Source organism: Cherax quadricarinatus, chromosome 98 (genome assembly GCF_038502225.1).
Source record: "Cherax quadricarinatus isolate ZL_2023a chromosome 98, ASM3850222v1, whole genome shotgun sequence".
Lineage (NCBI taxonomy): Eukaryota > Metazoa > Arthropoda > Malacostraca > Decapoda > Parastacidae > Cherax > Cherax quadricarinatus.
The window spans coordinates 1,001,043-1,023,335 of NC_091389.1; the positions used below are offsets into that span (position 1 = coordinate 1,001,043).

Below are 22,293 nucleotides of genomic sequence, written 5' to 3' on the forward strand. Positions count from 1 at the left end.
TCACTTGGCAAATTTCACACAAAATTCAAGAAATGCCAATTTAAAAATAGGGTCCAGAATAAATCGTGCAGACATTCCTGGCACTAAAATAACATTTCCTCCGTTCGTTAGTTAGGTCCCCAGGCCTCTCCAATATTACATGTGAATTCCATTTAGAATTTTTATTCACACAAAAAATAGAAAATTTACTGTTAGGCAGACTGGTGCACTATTGTAATAATTGTATAAATGTCATTGCATTTCTCAAAGCATATTAGACTGGACATATGGATACATATTGGAGAACTGATGTCATTTGTGTACTCTGGAACACCAGCAAAAATAGAACATTCTGCTACTTTGAGCTCAATTTCAAGCTTTTTTTAGTCCTGAAGCTCATCAAAATCATGTTTCTGTAATTTCTTCCATTCTATCAAATGAGACCAAGAAACTGATAATACAACCATAAAAACCACATGAAAATATATTGCAAAATCACTGCTTTAAACCAAAAAAAATTTTTTCCCCATAGTGCACTGCTTGCTGCAGAATTTTTTTATATAGTGCACACTTACTGCATAGACCCATTCTCTCATACCTAAGCCCAAATTTACCACTCACAGCTTGTTTGAGTGAGCTGAGCTCATGGCGTAGAACTATGGGACCGACCTGGGCTTCAAAGCCATAGAGCAATGGGACCCACCCTCAAAGGGGTTAAAAATGAAGTTTTTCTGAATATCTCTTAATAATTTCACATAGCTGTTGAAAATAAATGAAAGGAAATTGTTTAACAGACAAAGCATCAGTATCATTACCCCATGTTGCATAGCCTTTTTAGGGATTAAAATGTATTATCCAAATAGTTCTTTTTATAATCTCTTAATACTGGTTCTTTGTTATTTAGCAATTTTCAGAATTGGCTTTCAAGAAGCAATGCATAATTTTGACACTTTCATGCAAAATTTATTTTTAGTATTGCCAGAAAAGAAGAAAAAGAAGAAAAGGAAGCATGAAGAAAACTGGGAGACGACTAACTTAAGCATGGACAACCAAGAGGATGTTGAAGCAGAGAACCAGATAATGGAAACAGCGGTAAAAGAAAAGACAAAGAAAAAGAAGAATCGCAGGTTGGAAAATGAGGTACAAGAAGAAAATGCTGGATTTATAAAACCTGAAGAATGTAAAGAAAAGATGGTGAGTACTGCCAGTTTATAATACTCGATTATGGATTAAGAAAAAGGTCTCGGCTATAACATTTGTGTAGCCCATTACAGAAGGGCCTTGCTTATACAGTAGGTTTAGATTCCAGGCTACTGCTGTAAAGTGAAACACCTTTTTTTTTTCTCTCAAAGATGCATGTAAAAGCCTGAGAACATGTTTACACTGAGCAGTAGTTAGGCCTAAAAAATGCATATACAGTATACACATTACTGTTTTTTTTTTTTTTTTTTTTTTTTTTTTTTTAAACAAGTCGGCCGTCTCCCACCAAGGCAGGGTGTCCCAAAAAGAAAATCGCCAAAAAGAAAATACTTTCATTATTCAACACTTTCACCTCACACACACACATAATCACTGTTTTTGCAGAGGTGCTCAGAATACAACAGTTTAAAGTATATACATACAAAGATGCACAACATATCCCTCCAAACTGCCATATCCCAAACCCCTCCTTTAAATTGCAGACATTGTACTTCCCATTTCCAGGGCTAGTCTGGCTATATAAAATAACCGGTTTCCCCGAATCCCTTCACTAAATATTACCCTGCTCACACTCCAACAGCTTGTCAGGTCCCAAATACCATTCGTCTCCATTCACTCCTATCTAACATGCTCAAGCACGCTTGCTGGAAGTCCAAGCCCTCACCCACAAAACCTCCTTTACCCCCTCCCTCCAACCTTTCCGAGGACAACCCCTACCCCACCTTCCTTGCCCTACAGATTTATATGCTCTCCAAGTTATTCTACTTTCATCCATTCTCTCTAAATGACCAAACCACCTCAACAACCCCTCTTCAGCCCTCTGACTAATACTTTTATTAACTTCACACCTTCTCCTAATTTCCACACTCCAAATTTTCTGCATATTTACACCACACATTGCCCTTAGAGAGGACATCTCCACTGCCTCCAACTGCCTCCTGACTGCAGCATTTAAACCCAAGCTTCACACCCATATAAGAGTTGTACAAGAATGGTATACAATACCGACAAGATGAAGTTAAGACGTGCAACATCTGGGTATCTTCATTGTAGACTTTTCACCATCCAGTAGCTTTATCAATACAAATTCCAGTTGACCAAACTCATAGCTATTTCTTTAGAACTCCATTTTCAATATGGTGGTCAGAAATTGGCAATTTGGCCAATTTCACGCAAAATAAAAAAGATGCCAATTTCAAAATAGGGTCCAGAATAAACAAGTTAGACATTCGTGGCACTAAAATAACATATGCTCTGTTCATTAGTCACATCTCTAGGCCCCTCTTATATTATTATTGCTTTCTATTTTGATTTTTTATTCATACAAAAAAATACAAAATTTACTGTTATGCAGACGACTGCATTATTGTAAAAATGGTATAAATAATATCAGTGCACTAGTGAAAGAATATTAGACTCCCCAGTTGACGTGTATTGGACGTGTGGTGTGATTTATTTACTCTTGAACATTGGTAAAAATCGAACATTTCCGCTACTTTGAGCTCAGTTTCAAGGTCGTTTTCATCATAAAAGTAAGGAAAATCATCTCTATTTCTGTAATATGTTTTCCATTTTATCACCTAAGACCATGAAAACGCGAATACAACGATAAATACTATACGAAAATACACCTCAAAGTCGGCGTTTTATTCCAAAAAAACGATCAGTTTTTTTTTTTCTCATTACGCAATGTGTGCTGCAGGATTTTTTTTATGTGGTGCACACTGACCACACAGACCCATTCTCTCACATGTGGGCCTACCAGCTTTCTCCCACTTGATTTGAAGCCGCCAGAATTATTGAGTATATATACGTCAGAAACATTGGCTCGTAAGACGTATTTATACGTCGAAAACAGTCAAAGGGTTAAATAACATGAAGGCACAATTACCCCAGAAGGATAAAAAGAGTTACAGCACAAGACTCAAAGACATCGATTGGGAAAAAGCGGCATTTGGGAATTTTACAGCTGGTGACTGTAAAAGTCATTTTGGAGAAATTTTAACAGGGATTAAATCGGTGAAGTGAGTGAGATGTTCAACTGAATATTGTAAATACTTTTTTTTTTTTTTTTTAAGCCTTCATAACATAGCAAATAAGCCACAATTTGGAAAAGAAACTTCTCATGTTTCACTGCCCTAGCTGCTGTCCACTACTGGCTGAAATGTTGCTTTAAGGTTTCTCTCACATTAGGGGTTGTTTGCAGTTTAGTTTACAAACACAGTACTTGGTGCTCTGGCTAGGGCATGCTACCTAGAATGATTGTTCAATGATTGCTTCAATGTTCAATGATTGCTTCAATGTTCAATGATTGCTTCAATGTTCAATGATTGCTTCAATGTTCAATGAGAGCAGTTTTGTATTCATGAAGTCCATGATGAGTGGTACTTTGATACTATTTAAGGGATCTTGATTTCAAAAATTTGGGATACCCTACATTGAAATTGCTTCCCTCACCCCAGGCATTGTAACCCCTTACAGGTTTAGTGCTTTCCCATGACTATAATATCCTTTGCTGCTCAGTTCCTGTCAAATGCTTATTTATCTTTTGTTAGGACACTCGCCATGGTTTTGGATGAGGTTACAGAAAACATGACAGAACTCGACTTAAAGAAGAGGAAAGTCTTGTTACCTATTCATCGTTTCATGAGAGACAATTCAGATAGAAGTCATAAGAAGCAATTCACCAATGGGGTAAGTTTTCCCAAGACCTGAGTTCATTATTTCTGTAAACATATTTGATTTACAAGGGGGGAATTTAAGGTCTCAGTCTGCTTAGTTAACTGACATTGGAAATGGCTGTCTTATCAACTTTTAAACATGTATATGGAGTCGGCTACCATTTTATCATTGTCCAAATTATTTTGCTGCTTTATCATTAGCACTTTTTTTATTATAATAGTTCTTTATTTGCTTAAAAAATGATAGATGGTGGTGTAAGGGACAATTGAAGGTCACTTTAAGTAAAGAGAGCTCTTATTTTGTTTTGCCCACGGTGAGGCTTCATAAAGTTAAGTAAAACATTAACCTAACACATTTAAGATTGAACCCCTACATTGTGTGAAGCACCAAAATTAAACAGCTCGGTGTCGGCATTTTCCAAGTTTTTTTTTCTCCTGCAATGGTATATACCTTTCAAGAGTTTAGTGTTTCATTATCGGAGCCCAGCCTTGGGTGAGGCTCATCTGGTGCTTGCCTGGTCAACCAGGCTGTTGCTGCTGGAGGCCTGCTGCCCCACTTATCGATCACAACCTGGTTGCTCTGGCACCTAGAATCTTCTTTTGAACATAATGATGCCAAAAACACGAAATTTGATGGAAAACTTTTGGAAGTATGCTGGTGAAGAGTTAGCAGTCTGGGTGGAATTTATACATTGTGATTTTTTGCCCACTTTGAGTTCTGTTTTTAGCTAGTGTTATTGCTTACTTTGATCCCTTTCTTCCGTTCTATCGACTGAGCACAAGAACCCACTCATTCAACTATTAGAACCATTCTATAAAATGCACAGAAGTCAGTAAATCAGCCAATTTTGCACAAAATTAAAAAATTCCAATTTAACCCTTTCACTGTGTTGCGTATATATGTTATTGATGCCAGAGTTGCTTACGTTGGTCTGTGGTTTGAGCTCAGCTCACATAAGCTTTGAATGGTAAAGTTGAACCTATACATAAGAAAATGAACCTGCAGTGAGTGCAGAGTATAAAAAAAAAATCCTGCCCCATGCAGTGCATGATGGGGAAAAGCCAAACTGATAGTCTTTGATCATATTTCCAGCATCCCAATAGTATTTGAATCGGACTGGGAAGGTGTAAAGGGGCCTTACCTGTCATCAGGAGAATCATCAAAAATTTAAATTCTCCTACTTTGAGCCTGACTTCAAGCTACTTCCTGTCCTGAAACACCAAAATCGTCTTTCTGTAGTAATATCTTCCAAGAATCGGGCCAATTAAACCACAAAAACCATCCTATAAAGGTGCTGTTTTAAACTGAACACAAAGTTGAGTTGCTTTGCCCATCATGCACTGCATGGGGCAGGAATTTTGTTTTTACAACATTGTCAGTGGTTCAAGTCTGAGTGAGTTAGGAGTGAATGGAGATTAATTGTTTGTGGGACCTGATGCACTGTTGGTGTGCGAGCAGGATAACATTTTGTGAAGGGATTCAGGTAAACCAGTTAACCAGACTTGAATTCTGGAGGTGGAAAGTACAATGCTTGCACTTTAAAGGAGGGTTTTGGGATATTGGCTGTTTGGAATGACATCTAAACTGTTGTATCAGAGTGCCTCTGCAATGAGTGATTATGTGAATGATGGTGAAAGTATTGAATGTTGGTGACAGTTTTTTTTTTCTTGTCACCCTGCCTCGGTGGGAAATGACTGAGGCCTAGTCATGGACTGGGCTGTGTGGGTATTGACCCCTAGAAAACCCTCCAGGTATACTCTACCTTGGAATGGACCAGTATTTAAAAATTTTTTATTGTAGCTGCTATTTGTATTATAGCTTTCTCTGATTTATTGCTTACTTATTATTAATTCAGATATTTTTTTTATAGGGTAATGGTTTTGTAAATCTGGCTAAAGCTTGGAAATATTTGCCTGAGGAAGAAAAAAGAAGTGTATAGAAAGCCATATCAAGAGGAGCTCGCAGAGGAGCGGGCAAAGTTACCTTGGAAATCTTCACATAGGTAAGTATCATAATCTGTTGACAAAAGTACAGTATAGTGCCAACATTTGTGTGGGTGGTGGGGAAAGGGGGGTTGAAGCATGATCTTTCAATGTTTCAGTAAGTAGGAGGCTAGAGATAGTGAAGATTCCATATATGAAGTCAGTATTTTGTGAACAGATTCATGGAAACCTGTTAACTGGACTCGAGTCCTGGAGGCAGGACATGCGACACCTGCACTCTTAACTCTTTGACTGTTTTGGTCGTACATATTCATCTTACATGCCACTGTTTCAGGCATATTAATACACACAAATTCTAGCGGCTTCAAACCGAGAAAGCTGGTAGGCCCACATGTGAGAGAATGGGTCTCTGTGTTCAGTGTGCACCTCAAAAAAATATTGCAGCATGCAGTACATAATGAGAAAAAAAAATGACTTTTTTTTATTAAAGCACCGACTTTGAGGTGTATTTTCATATGGTATTTATCATGGTATTCTCACTTTCATGGTCTCGTGTGATAAAATGAAAAACATATTACAGAAATAGAGTTGATGATTAGTTTTGATGAAAACGACCTTGAAATTGAGCTTAAAGTAGCGGAAGTGTTCGATTTTTTTACCAATGTTCGGGAGTAAGCAAATCACACCACACGTCCAATACACATCAACTGGGGAGTCTAATATTCTTTCACTAGTGTACTGATATTATTTATACCATTTTTACAAAAATGTAATAGACTGCATAATAGTAAATTTATTTTTTTTAATAAAAAATCAAAATATAAAAAATAGTGATATAAGAGGGTCCTACAAATGTGACTAATGAACAGAGGATGTTATTTTAGTGCAAGAATGTCTACATTGTTTATTCTGCACTATTTTGAAATGGGAGTCTTTTTTTAATTTGCATGAAATTGGCAAATTGCCAATTTCTGATCACTTTATTGGGTAGTTCAAATCAGTAAATGGGCAGTTTCTTGTACTCAACTGATAGAAAAAATGGAGTTCTAAAGAAATAGCTATGACCTTTGTCAACTGGAACAACAGAATTGGCCAAAAACAGGGCTCAGTTGGCGAAATCGCCAATGCGTATATATCACCGAGACCGCTAACTTTGCGGGAGCGTAATTCTGAGTTATTGACCAAATTTTGTACTTTTGGTGTCAATACCATCAGGAAAAGATTCTCTATCATTTCTTAAGAAAATTTTTGTTCTCAAAAATTTTGCGATATAGTTTCAGACAGTCTGAGGATTAAAGAAAGGGGTTTGGGATATTTACTGTTTAGAGTGACATTTAAACTGTCATATCTGCATGCCTCTAGCAAGACAGTGATAATGTGAATGATAGCAAGTTTCTTTTTTGGGTCACCCTGCCTTGGTGGGAGACAGCCAGCATGTTAAAAAAAGTGTGGCATGAATATTTTCCAGACAATGGAGTCTAAAAATTTAGAAGATAGTTTAGTGGTTTGAAATATAAAATTTAGAGTGCTATGGAGAAGTTGAAATAGTTTAATCGTTTAGAAACGTTGGAGAAAGTTAAGTTGATAAAGAATTTCTAAATTTAAAGAAACTTTTGTTTTTCTTTTTCGGCCACCCTGCCTCAGTGCGACATAGCCAGTGTGTTGAAAGAAAAAAAAATTGATAGAGAGTATATAAATCTGGCTGTATTAAAGATTGTTTAGAGGACATACTAGCGAAGGTTTCAGGAATAGTATGAAAAGTTTTAAGATGCATGGGTATGATATCTGTGAGCATGTAAGATCAAAGAGAATGGATGGAGACAGAAGCACAAGAGGAACAAGAAACTGTCAAGGATATTGCAAGAAACTACAAATATTTGCACATACAAAATTCTAGTTAAAAACTACCAGTAGAATTGAACCATTAATCACAGAAGGTTCATCACTTGCAGTGAATAAAATATGAATAAAATTTTTGAGACCAATATGATTGTTTTACTGAATTGCTGAACACAGAGTGGAAAATGCAAAAAAATTATAGGTCTCTCAAAGGTCTGAAGAATGCAACCCTATTTTTTCCAGAATTCTTTCAGTCCATAAGTCATGGAAATCATTATTAGCAGTTTTCATAAATGTAAAGTGTGTGAATTATGGTCGTCTGCTGTACTGTATGCGTGAAAGCACCTCAGTAGAAGACATGGAAGAATTTCAAGAAATAAACAGTCATTCACTGGACAATGGAAAATAACTTTCAATGGTGTGAAGTTCCAAATGCTTAGATAAGGAAAACCTGAATTAAGAAAAGGAGCACTGTTTAAAACACAAGATCACCAATTAGAATAAAAGGAACTTGTGAAGGATCCGGGTGTAACGTCAGCCGACCTTTCCTTCAAGAAGACAATAAGGCATTTTTCAAGATAACCAGGAAAATGACACTGTATAATGAGGACTGAGAAAAATAAGTATGACTTGCAGGGTGTATCAATCTATAGTGGAGGGAAGGTAGGGGTAGGGGTCATCCTATAAGAAGTTGGAGGTTGAGGATAAAGGAAGTCTTGTATGCAAGGAGCTTGAACATCCACCAGGGTGTGTGTGTGTGTGTGTGTGTATGTATGTGTGTGTGTGTGTGTGTGTGTGTGTGTGTGTGTGTGTGTGTGTGTGTGTTAGGAGTGAATCGAGGTAAATGGTTTTTATGTGATGTGTTGGTGTGTGAGCAAGGTAACATTTATGAAGGAATTTAAAAAAACCTATTAGCCCGACTTGAATCCTGGAGGTGGGAAGTAGAGCCTGCACTCTGAAGGAGAGGTGGGGATGTTGCAGTTTGGAAGGGCATCTGAACTGTAATGTTGGTGCATCTCTGGCAAGAATGTGATTGAGTGCTAGTGAAGGTGTTTTTTTTTTTTTGTAAAGTGGCTTCCACATCTCTGAAAGGGGACAGCTGGTGTCAGGTGGCCTCCTACCTCTGTGGGGAGACAGCTGGTGTCAGGTGTCGTACCTCTGTGGGGGACAGCTGGTGTCAGGTGGCCTCCTACCTCTGTGGGGAGACAGCTGGTGTCAGGTGTCGTACCTCTGTGGGGGACAGCTGGTGTCAGGTGGCTTCCTACCTCTGTGGGGGGACAGCTGGTGTTAAGTGATTCAAAGAATAAAAATTAATAGTAGTAGGAAGCAGATTAATATAGAGGAAGCATCTGGGTTCTGATAATAAAGTAAAATTAAACCTGTAGCAGTAAGGTACCACTGTTTTGACTTTAATGTGAATTGTAAAGTATATTAAATACTTTTGATTTATTTTTTCTCTTTATCGTATAAGATGGCAGGTAAATGTTAACTTCAGCTTTGACTTATTTCCTATATAAAACTTAATAGTTCTTGTTCCTGTGATATTCACTTAAGTGCAAAAATTATAGGGAATGAGTCTGTCGAGTATACCTGGTAAAGTGTATGGTAGTTATTGAAAGAATTAAGAGTAAGACAGAGTAGGATGGCAGATGAACAAGGAGGCTTTAGGAAGGTAGTGGGTGTGTAGACCAAGTGTTTTATTGAAACGTAGGTGAACAGTATTTAGATGATGCTAAAGAGGTTTTTGTTGCATTTATGGATTTGGAAAAGGCATATGACAGGGTGGATAGGGAAGCAATTCGGCAGGTGTATGGTATAGGAGGTAGTTTACTGAAAATGGTGAAGTTTTTACGAGGATAGTGAGGCTCAGGTTAGAGTATATAGGAGAGGGAGTTTCCCAGTAAAAGTATTGCTTAGACAAGGATGTGTGATGCCACTGTGGCTGTTCAACATATTTATAGATGGGGTTGTAAGAAGTGACTGCAAGGGCCTTGGCAAGAGGTGTGGAGTTAAAAGATGAAGAATCAAACACAAAGTGGGAGTTGTCAAAGTTGCTCTTTGCTGATGACACTGCTTTTGGGAGATTCTGAAGAGTTGCAGAGGTTGGTGGATGAATTTGGTAGGGTATGTAAAAGAAAATTTAAGTGAATATAGGAAAGAGTAAGGTGATGAGGATAACAAAGATTAGGTGACAAAAGACTTAATATCAGATTGGAGGGAGAGAGTATGGAGGAGGTGAAGATATTCAGATATTTAGGAGTGGACTTGTCAGCAGATGGGTCTATGAAGGATGAGGTGAATCATAGAATTGATGAGGGGAAAAAGGGTGAGTGGTGCACTTAGGAGTCTGTGGAGACAAAAAACTGTCGGTGGAAGCAAAGAGGGGAATGCAAGCGAGAATAGTTATACCAACACTTCTATGTGGGTGTGAAGCATGGGTGATGAATGTTGGAACGAGGAGAAGGCTTGAGGCAGTGGAGATGTCATGTCTTTGCTGTGTGGTGGGAATATTGTGCAGAAAATTCATAGCTTGGAAATTGGGAGGTGTTGGATTACCAAAACTATTATCCAGAGGGTTGAGGTGGTTTCTCCATGTAGAGAATGGAACAAAACAGAATAACTCAGTGTATAAATCTGTAGTGGAGGGAAGGCGGGGTAGGGGTCGGCCTAGGAAAGATTGGAGGGAGAGGGTTAAGATTTTGTGTACAAGGGGCTTGGACTTCCAGCAAGCATGCATGAGTGTATTTGATAGGAGTGAATGGAAGCAAATTGCTTTTAATACTTTACATGCTGTTGGAGTGGGAAGAAAGTAACATTTTTGAAGGGATTCAGGGAAACCGGCAGGTTGGACTAGAGTCCTGGAGATGGGAAGTACAGTGTCTACACTCTGAAGGAGGGGTGTTAATGTTGCAGTTTTATAACTGTAGTGTAAAGCACCCCTCTGGCTTGACAGTGATGGAGTGAATGATGATGAAAGTTTCTTTTTCGGGCCACCCTGCCTTGGTGGGAATCAGCCGATGTGTTAATAACAAAAATAAAATTCACTTTAAGCATTTGTTAGATTTTTTATGCCTTGCTGCTTTTATAACATTAATGTTGTGTTATAATGAAACATTTTTTACCTTCAGAAATAAAATGAGAAAGCAGTGTCCAGTTGACCTTCCTAGATCACCACTTAAGGTAAGATAGTTATTTGTAGTAATAGTACAGTTACATATTGTCAAGTGTTATGGTCACCATAATTTCAGCTACATTGAGTCCTGGAAATGGGAAGTACAATGCCTGCACTTTAAAGGAGGGGTTTGGGATATTGGCAGTTTGGAGGGTTATGTTGTGTATCTTTATACGTATATGCTTCTAAACTGTTGTATTCTGAGCGCCTCTGCAAAAACAGTGATAATGTGTGTGGTGAAAGTGTTGAATGATGATGAAAGTATTTTCTTTTTGGGGATTTTCTTTCTTTTTTTTGGGTCACCCTGCCTCGGTGGGAGACAGCCGACTTGTTGAAAAAAAAAAAATAGTATTATTTTTTATTATTTTATTATCACACTGGCCGATTCCCACCAAGGCAGGGTGGCCCGAAAAAGAAAAACTTTCACCATCATTCATTCCATCACTGTCTTGCCAGAAGGGTGCTTTACACTACAGTTTTTAAACTGCAACATTAACTGAACTTCACTGAGGTCAGGTCAAGTGATCTGTTGTGGGATCACCTAGGAGCTGTCTCCTGAACTCACCTCAGCTGTTCACCTCGCCTGACCTCACATTTTTACCTTGCCTGATCCCACAACAGTTACACATAGCAGTTCAATTTGTCGCATGTACTTTTACCTCTATGAAACTATTTCTCATGCATCATGTATATTTAGAGGGAACAAGGTTCCTGGACAAAATTTTTTATTATATTCTCTTGTTAATACAGGTATTATTTTACCTGGAGTTTTGGAAAGCTCTTGATCGCAAAGTACCTGTAAAATAGGAAATAATCAGGATGGGAGGAATAGCTTCAATTTTTTCCTTGCTGGATTATCCATTTTTGCTTGACCAACAGAGGTCATGAAATGTTGCTCCTAGAGCAGTAAATTTTATAAATTTTATTTTTATAACTGTAGCACTAATCTTTTACAACATTTCACACAAACAAAGTTGTTTAAAGTGCTTTAACTTTTCCTGTGTAATTGTTCATGCATTAAATACATTAATTAGCTCTTGTTCCATCACCAAGGTGCATTGTTCTGTCTGATTAATACACCTGACAGTTTAGTTTGTCAGCGGAAAGTCTTTCAGCTTCACCATAGCTATGGTTAAATATAAGTATAGAAAAAATTGCATTGAATCAATTTATCACCACCAACCGCAGTGTAAACAATGAGCACACAGTCATCTGTAGCTGCCCAATTAATAGTTTAATGGGTACCCCATACCCATCCTGTGGGCAATGTAAACTAGTCTGGTTGTTAACCCTTTCAGGGTCCACAGGCCCTCTCAGACTTGTTCTCAGGGTCCCCCAAATTTAAAAAAAAAAAAAAAAAAAATTCTTATGAAAAGATAATCTTTTCCCAATCATAATGACACCAAAAGTATGAAATTTGAATGAAAACTTACGGAATTATGCTCTCGCGAAATTAGCGGTCTCAGCAATGTTTATGCATTGGCAATTTTTGCCCTCTTTGAGCCCTATTTTCAGCCAATTCCAATGTACTAGTCGACAAAAATCATAACTATTTTGCTAGAACTCCATTTTTTCTATTGAATGAGTACAAGAAACCACCAATTTACCGATTTTAACTATCCAATACATTGTTCAGAATTTAGCAATTTTGCCTATTTCACACAAATTTCAAAAGATGCCAATTTCCAAATAGGGTTCAGAATAAAAGACATTCCTGGCACTAAAATAACATTTATTCTGTTCATTAGTCACATCCCCAGGCCCCTCTTACATTTCTTTTGCTTTCCACCTTGAATTTTTATTCTCTCAAAAAATAAGATTTACTGTTATGCAGACTACTGCATTAGTGTAGAAATGGTATAAATAATATCAGCGCACTTGTGAAAGAATATTTCTCACCAGTTGACGTGTATTGGACGCTTTGCATGATTTGTTTACTTTTGAACTTCGGTAAAAATCTAAAGTTTCTGCTACTTTGAGCTCAGTTTCAAGGTACTTTTCATTGTAAAACCAGTCAAAATCATCTCTATTTCTGTAATGTCTTCCATTCTATACAATGAGACCAGGAAAGCTAATAAAACAACAAATACTATATGAAAATACAGTGCAAAGTCGTTGTTTTAATCCAAAAACACAGTCAAAGTTTTTTTCTCATTACGCATTGTGCTGCAGGATTTTTTTTTATACTGTGCACACTGACCACATAGACCCATTCTTTCATATGTAGGCCTACCAGCTTTCTCTCACTAGATTTGAAGGCGCTAGAATTTATGCGTACTAGTGCATCATGGACACTGGCACGTAAGCCGTACTAGTACAGCCGAAACCCTAAAAGGGTTAAGGGATTTTTGAGTGCATTCATAATTTGGTCCTGACCAGAAGAGGTGCCAAACATCACCTCCCAGAAAATTTTTACCTTTATTAGTAGTAGTAGTAGTAGTAGTAGTAGTAGTAGTAGTATTATGATAATTGTAGGGAAAACTAACTTAGCCAATTTCTCAACAGATCTGGATTACTGAGGAAAAGGAACTGCCATACAAAGAAGCTATGACATATAAAGAACAGAAACAGAAGTTTCAGAATCTTGAGAAGGAAGACAAGTTGAAGCATATCATTCCTTCACTCAGAGAATTTTATGAGTTTAAGGCAAGTGGTTTTGTAGCTGTTTTATGAGTATAAGGCAAGTGGTTTTGTAGCTGTTTTATGAGTATAAGGCAAGTGGTTTTGTAGCTGTTTTATGAGTATAAGGCAAGTGGTTTTGTAGCTGTTTTATGAGTATAAGGCAAGTGGTTTTGTAGCTGTTTTATGAGTATAAGGCAAGTGGTTTTGTAGCTGTTTTATGAGTATAAGGCAAGTGGTTTTGTAGCTGTTTTATGAGTATAAGGCAAGTGGTTTTGTAGCTGTTTTATGAGTATAAGGCAAGTGGTTTTGTAGCTGTTTTATGAGTATAAGGCAAGTGGTTTTGTAGCTGTTTTATGAGTATAAGGCTAGTGGTTTTGTAGCTGTTTTATGAGTATAAGGCAAGTGGTTTTGTAGCTGTTTTATGAGTATAAGGCAAGTGGTTTTGTAGCTGTTTTATGAGTATAAGGCAAGTGGTTTTGTAGCTGTTTTATGAGTATAAGGCAAGTGGTTTTGTAGCTGTTTTATGAGTATAAGGCAAGTGGTTTTGTAGCTGTTTTATGAGTATAAGGCAAGTGGTTTTGTAGCTGTTTTATGAGTATAAGGCAAGTGGTTTTGTAGCTGTTTTATGAGTATAAGGCAAGTGGTTTTGTAGCTGTTTTATGAGTATAAGGCAAGTGGTTTTGTAGCTGTTTTATGAGTATAAGGCTAGTGGTTTTGTAGCTGTTTTATGAGTATAAGGCAAGTGGTTTTGTAGCTGTTTTATGAGTATAAGGCAAGTGGTTTTGTAGCTGTTTTATGAGTATAAGGCAAGTGGTTTTGTAGCTGTTTTATGAGTATAAGGCAAGTGGTTTTGTAGCTGTTTTATGAGTATAAGGCAAGTGGTTTTGTAGCTGTTTTATGAGTATAAGGCAAGTGGTTTTGTAGCTGTTTTATGAGTATAAGGCAAGTGGTTTTGTAGCTATTTTATGAGTATAAGGCAAGTGGTTTTGTAGCTGTTTTATGAGTATAAGGCAAGTCAAAATGGTTTTGTAGCTGTTAAAATCTGAAAGGCTAATGCTCACTATAATACATATAATTTACAAAAAAGCTGCACTTTTGAGAGAAAACTATACATTTTCTTCCATCCCAGACCATTATTTAGTCAAAACTGGATGGTTTTATCATCACTGGATATAACTTCAACTTTTTTTTTTTTCTTTCTTTTGCATCTTGGTTTCCATACTTTTGTGACTTGCTAATAGTTGTCCAGAAAGCAGTGAAATGCTTGATAATTTCCTCTGGACAGTGTGGAAGTTTTGTGAATTGCTTCAGCCACAGCTGTTTTCAGGATCAGCAACTTATGTTGAGTAGATAGACTATGAAACTAATGAAGCTGAAGCTTCAGGACCCCTGATCCAAGAGGGGCCCCAGAAGTGACTTTAATCCACATTGCTTAAAATTTTTGGGTCTACTGTATGAGAGTTTTTAAAAATAACAGTGTAATTAAACACAAAATGATAGTTTTGCTGGTTGTGAAGGATCCCCATAAGTTTCAGGGCCCCAAAAATGCAGGTCCACTACTGGCTTATAAATGATGAATATATTACACAGTTTCCACACTTCTCATCCCACCTACTGCACACATTTAATTTTTTATAAAAAATTAGATTTTTGGAAAATGGCGCCTTGAGTGGTAGGTGACCAAATATTTTTAATATTATTAAGAAAATTAATCCATATTTATTTTCCACCGAGGTATTGTGTGTTAGATAGGAGTGAATGTAGATGAATAGTTTTTGGGATTTGATTAACAGTTGGAGTGTGAACAGGGTAATATTTTGTGAAGGGATTCAGAGAAACTGGTTAGCCAGACTTGAGTCCTGGAGGTGGGGAAGCACAATGCCTGCACTTTAAAGAGGGGTTTGGGATATTTGCAGTTTAGTGACATCTGAACTGTCAATGTGAGTGCCTCTGCAGGATAGGGATTGTGTGAATGATGAAAGTTTCTCTTGCTTTGGGTTGCACTGCCTTGATGGCAGACTGCCAACTAAGTGTGTATTCTCTTGACTTTTGTTCATACCTCAGTTTTGGCTGCAGAAGAAAGTTTGTGGTTGTACACAGTTTGGATTAAAAGTAATACTGTATAAAACAGATTGCATTTAATGTTTATTAATCTCTGTTAATGTTTAAATTAGTGTTCCACCATAGTTCAAATTTTTTATACATTACTGTATTACTATCAATCAGCATTTTATCCTTTTGTTGTGTATTTGCCTTGTGAATTACCCTAATTGCTTTTATTTTGCTTCTTCACAGAAAAGTGCAGATGAATACTTGGAGAAAAATCCTGATTTTGTATTTCCCATCATTCAGGGTCCTAACAAAAGTGATATACAGCTCTTCCTTGAGTGAGTAATATTGTTCCATTTTGTGTATGTTCTGATTATATACATGGGTACCTTGAGTTGCAGTATTAATCTGTTCCAGATGTATCGTAACCCAAGACTATTGACTCAAAACCACAAAATAAGATTCTATGGTAATTCATTCCAAAACCCTGTAAGGGCAACTTTTACTGCAGCCTGCACTTTGCATGCTCAATTTATTATTTTTATAATCAGAACTAAGTGCTGAATCTACAAGGGCTGGCTTAAATATAACATGCAGGTATTGTCCTCCTTCATCTGCTTCTCTTATCTACAGTAACAAGTCTTTCAATCTGTGTGATAACTTCTGCCTTATTTTCATTAGATTCATCAGCCACTAAAATATCCTCTGTCATTGCTTAATAGGAGATGGTTGATAGTGGAAAGCCATACTCAGACACCAATGCCCTTCTAACTCCTGCATCTTGTTTTAACACTTTTTTGAGCTTCATAGATATCCTGGTCATTGCACACTTTAGGGGCCATGATGACATGGTAACACAGATAGCATAATTAAAGAGCAAATGTATATCATATATCAAATTTTTCACCACAACTCAAAACTAAACTCCTTTGAGGGGCAAATTATAACTCAGTACTATGGTAACTCCCTCTCATTGTAACCCAAGAGACTACTGTACTGAGACATGTGTAACTTTTATCAAATGAGCCATTCCTTATCCATCCTTCAGAATGCTTTCTACTCTGACAGCATTGCTGTTTTTTTTTTTTTTTTTTTTTTTGTTCTTGGTAAATCTTGTATACTTATTTGGTAGCTTCCCTTCTCATTAATGAGGCATATGAGATTGTGCCCTATTCACAGATAGAGCACTCTTTAATTATATTTATTGATAGAGTAATTTTTCATCCCCCATATTATTCAAGGTATTATAAGAAATGTTCCTACATTTTCAGATACCGGAGAATGCCAGTGACTCCTCCCATCAGACCTAGCATGATGTATTATCATGAACTCCAGAAGGCTGGAGAGTTGGACCAGTTTTCAGGTTTCGAGAAGGTCACGGTGGCTTTGGAGAGGTACCAAAACCTGCCCTCTTCAAGAAAACTACATTACAAATCTTTACTTGATAAGGTAAAGTGATCAGAACTGTTCACAGGAAATTTATGAATATGTAGTGAATTGATAACGGCAGAAATTAATAATGATGGAAGCAAATTAATAATGGTGCTAGTGCCTTGTGTTAAACTGTGAATGCTACACCTCACTCTTGGATTATTGTATTTGCAATGAAACATTGAACTTTTGCTTGGCTTCACTACCTAGGGAATGAGACATAGCCAGGTATGATTTTAGGAATGGTAGGGCAGCTCCAATTCAAAATTTCAGGGTTGCTAAAAATATAGCATAATGACAGAAATTAATTTGTTTTCCAGAAAATGGAGAAGTGCAGAATGCAGATGGATGCCTGGGAAGAGAATCAAGATGAGTTAACATTGTTTATGAGAGCGAGACTACTTGTGAGTACTGTATAACATTACTGTTCCTCTTGAGCAAGAGAGATAGAGCTAGATAGATACAGTGGTCCCTCGATAATAGTCGAGCTCGATAGTTGTCCTTTTCTGAAATTGTCGCATTATTTTAGTCCAAACATTGGCTCGCAAATGGTCAGTTGACTAGCTAATTGTCGTTCATCCTGGACACGTACTCACAGCTCTGAGCCACCTCGGTCTCCCTTCCCAGCCAGTGTGCCATTGTTTACCAGTGAGCAATGGTTCCCTCATGTGTTCATATGAAATTTCATAATATTAGATTCATTTTAGTGCTTGCAAGTGCTAAATAAGCTACCATGGCTCCAAAGAAAGCTCCTAGTGCCAAGCCTTTGGTAAAGGTGAGAAATATGATTGAATTTAAGAAAAACATCATTGAACAATATGAAAGTGGTGTACGTGTGGCTGAACTGGCGAGGAATATAACAAATCCCATACAACCATATCTTCCATCGTGGCCAAGAAAAGGGATATCAAGGATGCTGTTGTTGCAAAGAGGGTAAATATGCTGACAAAAATGAGATCACCAGTACTCAAAGAGGTTGAGAAGTTATTGGTGTGGATAAACTAGAAACAATTAACAGGAGATAGTGCTATGACATAAATTATTTGTGAAAAAGCTAGGCAGTTGCATGACGATCTGGTAAAGAAATTGCCTGCAATGAGTACTGATATTTGTGAATTTAAGGCCAGCAAAGGTTGGTCTGAGAGATTAAAGAACCATAGTGGCATACAGTGTGATAAGGCATGGTGAGGCTGCCAGTTTGGACAAAATTGCAGCTACAAAATCTGTAAGCGAATTCAAGGAGTACATAGAGGCTGAAGGACTGAAACCTGAACAAGTGTTAAATTGTTATGAAACAGGCCTCTTTTGGAAGAAAATGCCAAAGAGGACCTACATTACTCAGGAGGAAAAGGGACTGCCAGGACACAAGCCTACGAAAGACAGGCTGATGCTCATGTTCTGTGCTAATGCTAGTGGGGGACTTCAAAGCAAAGCTGTTACTAGTGCACCATTCTGAAAATGTTATAAATTGTGTGTTTTGGAGATCTAATAATAAGGCTTGGGGTCACGAGGGAAATTTTCATTGAGTGGTTCAATGAAGTGTTTGGCCCTAGTGTGAATTACCTCCTGGAAAAGAAATTGGATCTCAAGTGCCTCCTGGTAATGGACAATACACCTGCTCATCCTCCAAACTTGGATGACCTAATTCTGCCAGTTTGAGTTCATCACAGTAAAGTTCTTGCCCCTGAATACCACTCCTCTCCTCTAGCCCATGGACCAGCAGATGATTTCAAACTTTAAAAAACTCTACATGAAAGCAATGTTTCAAAGGTGCTTTAATGTGACCTTAGACACTCACTCGACCCTAAGAGTTTTGGAAAGAATACTTTAGTATCCTCCATTGCATAAGCCTTATAGGTAAGGCTTGGGAGGGAGTGACTACCAGGACTTTGAACTCTGGAGAAAATTGTGTCCAGATTGTATCCACAAGAGGGATTTTGAAGGGTTTGTGGCTGACCCTGATGAGCCTGTCAGTTGTGAACTCTATTGTGGCATTGGGGAGTTCCATGGGGTTGGATGTGAGTTTGGAGGATGTGGAAGAGTTGGTGGAGGACCACAACCAAGAGCTAACCACTGAGGAGCTGCAAGAGCTTCAGCAGGAAGAGCAACAGATTGCAGCTCAGAATCTTGCTGCAGAGGTGGAAGAGAGATGGAAGAAGGTGCCTTCAGAAATTTAGGAGATTTTTGAAATGTGGAGTAGGATGGAAAGATTTATGGAGAAACATCACCCTGAGAAGGATGTTGCAAGCCATATCAGCAACTTGTACAGTGAGTCTTGGCCCATTTTAGGGATGCCAGAAACAAAGCTCTGGACTTTTTTTTGTGAGACAGGACTCCAGTGACTCTCAAGCTGGTCCTAGTGGCATTAAGAAACAAAGTAACCCCAGAAAAGGACTTGGTACCTAAGGTGTTGATGGAAGGGGATTCCCCTTTTAAATGGTAACTAATCCAATCTCTCTCCTCCTCCAGTCTTCCATACACTAAGAAGAGTTGCCAATAAAGGTAAGTGTTATGCTGTTAATGTTTCATTCATCATGTCCCATTGTATTGTTTATGTACTACATCTATATTTCATGTAAAATTGTTTTAATACTTCTGGGTGTCAGGAACGGATTAATTGTATTTACATTATTTCTCATGGGGGAAAATTGATTCGAAAATAGTCTATTTCGATAATCGTCACAATTCCAGGAATGGATTAACGACAATAAACGAGGGATCACTATTTACATATTTTCAACATGCTGGCAGTCTCCCACCAAGGCAGGGTGACCCAAAAAACAAACCCTTTCACAACACTACCTAGGAACCAATTAAGTTAAATTCTCATACAAGGAGAAACCAGGGCAGTAGAGATGTGGTAGTCAGTGTCTAGGTGATGGAGACATTGGGGTTAGTGACTGCATTGTGTAAAATGTTTGGGTGTCTATCTAGGTAAAGGAGTGGTAACAACTAGTAAGAGTGAAGTGAAATAAGTCATTTTCAATTCAGTAGATATATTTTTGGTTGCTATCTGGTTAATCATTTTAAAACTAGCATCTTGTGTAGTTTAATAACAGCTTAAGAAAACAATGTGTATTTCTTATTAATCTTATTAATCTTATCAAAATATATAAAACTTATTTAACTAATGTTTTTCTCAGGGAGATAAAATTAAGAAAACGGAAAATCCTAAGAAAACCGCCCCATCTGCAAGTACCCGTCGTCAACTGTTAAAACCATCTGAAGCATTTGAAAATGTGATTAAACTTGAAATATCCATGCCAAAGTTTCTTGATGAACCATGCAAACCTCCTAAGAACCCTTTTATGCTCTTCTGTATGAAGTTAAAACATTTGGCCCAAGATAAATATGAATCACAGTCCCAATTCAAAAATGTGTGTTTAAACAAATGGGAAAACCTGTCAGAGGATAAGAAGCAAAGATATACTGAACATTGTGAAGAACTTAAGGAAAAATATGCAGAACAAGTATTACAGTATGTGAAAAACATGAACAAAAATTTGCATAGAGTGTATCTTGGCGTTCATCGCAAGACATTGTTTACATTCTTTCAACGTGATATATTTGAAGAAGTGTATCCTAATAAAAAGTATCCTGTTTATTTGTTAAGCCCACGGAAGCGGAAGACAGTGAGAAAAACCAGCGAGGATAACTTCGCCAGAGAACTGAGCGATGACGACTTTACTGCTGATTTTTTATCTTTCAAGAACAATAATAAAAATGTTGAGTTTAAAAAGAAAAAGAATGAGAACAAAAGTGATTCTTTGCAGTCTGAAGATAAGTTATCCAGTGATGGTTATGTGAAATCAAAGGCAGTGAAAGGTACAAGTCATAGTGACATTGCAAAATCAAAGTCAAAAAAAGGCAAAGAAATATCTGCACAAACTTTTTCTATGTTTCAAAAGAAAGTAAATTACTTAGGAACTAAAGAAACTCTTGATTCATTCTCTAGTGATGACAATCAAAGAATACAAGATGCAAATGTAAAAACATTTGAGGAAGAAAGTACAAAAACTGACAGTGACTCAGAATATGACATTGAACGCAGCCAGTCACCTTACAAAGGCTCAGCTGAAGCCTCATTGACCACCACACAAAATAAACTGGAATCTGATGACTGGAGCAGCAGTGATGGTTACTCAGATACAGATGTTATGCCAACCTGGAAGACTACAAAATCTATCAGAAAGAAAGTATGAAAGTAAGCTTGATTATTGCCTCCGTTGTTAAAAAATTGTCTTGGTAGACAAACAGTGAATATTTGATAGTCCACAAGAATGGTTCTTTCCTTTGGTTAAAATAAAAATTCTATGTGATCAATGTTTTTTAGTGTCTTACAAGTAAGTGAAATTAATTGTTCGTATTTTGGTAAACAAACCACATGGAAAACTTGCGTAACCCCTTTGACTGTCGCAAGCCCCTTTCTCAAAAACTTACTTAACCCCTTTGACTGTCACAAGCCCCTTTCTCAAAAACTTGCTTAACCCCTTTGACTGTCACAAGCCCCTTTCTCAAAAACTTACTTAACCCCTTTGACTGTCACAAGCCCCTTTCTCAAAAACTTGCTTAACCCCTTTGACTGTCACAAGCCCCTTTCTCAAAAACTTGCTTAACCCCTTTGACTGTCACAAGCCCATTTCTCAAAAACTTGCTTAACCCCTTTGACTGTCACAAGCCCCTTTCTCAAAAACTTGCTTAACCCCTTTGACTGTCACAATCCCCTTTCTCAAAAACTTGCTTAACCCCTTTGACTGTCACAAGCCCCTTTCTCAAAAACTTGGTTAACCCCTTTGACAGTCACAAGCCCCTTTCTCAAAAACTTGCTTAACCCCTTTGACTGTCACAAGCCCCTTTCTCAAAAACTTGCTTAACCCCTTTGACTGTCACAAGCCCCTTTCTCAAAAACTTGGTTAACCCCTTTGACAGTCACAAGCCCCTTTCTCAAAAACTTGCTTAACCCCTTTGACTGTCACAAGCCCCTTTCTCAAAAACTTGCTTAACCCCTTTGACTGTAGCAAGCCCCTTTCTCAAAAACTTGCTTAACCCCTTTGACTGTCGCAAGCCCCTTTCTCAAAAACTTGCTTAACCCCTTTGACTGTCACAAGCCCCTTTCTCAAAAACTTGCTTAACCCCTTTGACTGTCACAATCCCCTTTCTCAAAAACTTGCTTAACCCCTTTGACTGTCACAATCCCCTTTCTCAAAAACTTGCTTAACCCCTTTGACTGTCACAATCCCCTTTCTCAAAAACTTGCTTAACCCCTTTGACTGTCACAAGCCCCTTTCTCAAAAACTTGCTTAACCCCTTTGACTGTCACAATCCCCTTTCTCAAAAACTTGCTTAACCCCTTTGACTGTCGCAAGCCCCTTTCTC

At 37.7% G+C, this 22,293-nt stretch overlaps 2 protein-coding genes across 3 annotated transcripts; both read left to right on the forward strand.

Annotated features, from left to right (window-relative positions):
* Positions 1-958: 958 nt before the first annotated feature.
* Positions 959-13,606, forward strand: LOC138855518 (nucleolar transcription factor 1-A-like). Of its 2 annotated transcripts, XR_011394759.1 has the most exons (5): positions 959-1,173; positions 3,735-3,873; positions 5,732-5,863; positions 10,772-10,823; positions 13,321-13,606. XR_011394759.1 is itself a non-coding variant. In XM_070105236.1 (3 exons), exons 1-3 carry the CDS (start codon positions 3,055-3,057, stop codon positions 5,798-5,800), a joined length of 357 nt encoding a protein of 118 aa, XP_069961337.1. In that variant the 5' UTR covers positions 3,051-3,054; the 3' UTR covers positions 5,801-5,863. The 2 variants fall into 2 exon arrangements, 1 of the variants encoding a protein (XP_069961337.1); XM_070105236.1 differs by lacking the exons at positions 959-1,173; positions 10,772-10,823; positions 13,321-13,606 and adding an exon at positions 3,051-3,203.
* A 1,912-nt stretch (positions 13,607-15,518) lies between these two features.
* On the forward strand, positions 15,519-21,236 carry LOC128702515 (nucleolar transcription factor 1-like). Its single transcript, XM_053796790.2, has 4 exons — positions 15,519-15,824; positions 16,758-16,935; positions 17,238-17,321; positions 20,061-21,236. The coding sequence occupies exons 2-4, from the start codon at positions 16,768-16,770 to the stop codon at positions 21,117-21,119; spliced, it is 1,311 nt and encodes a 436-aa protein (XP_053652765.1). The 5' UTR covers positions 15,519-15,824; positions 16,758-16,767; the 3' UTR covers positions 21,120-21,236.
* Positions 21,237-22,293: the final 1,057 nt, after the last annotated feature.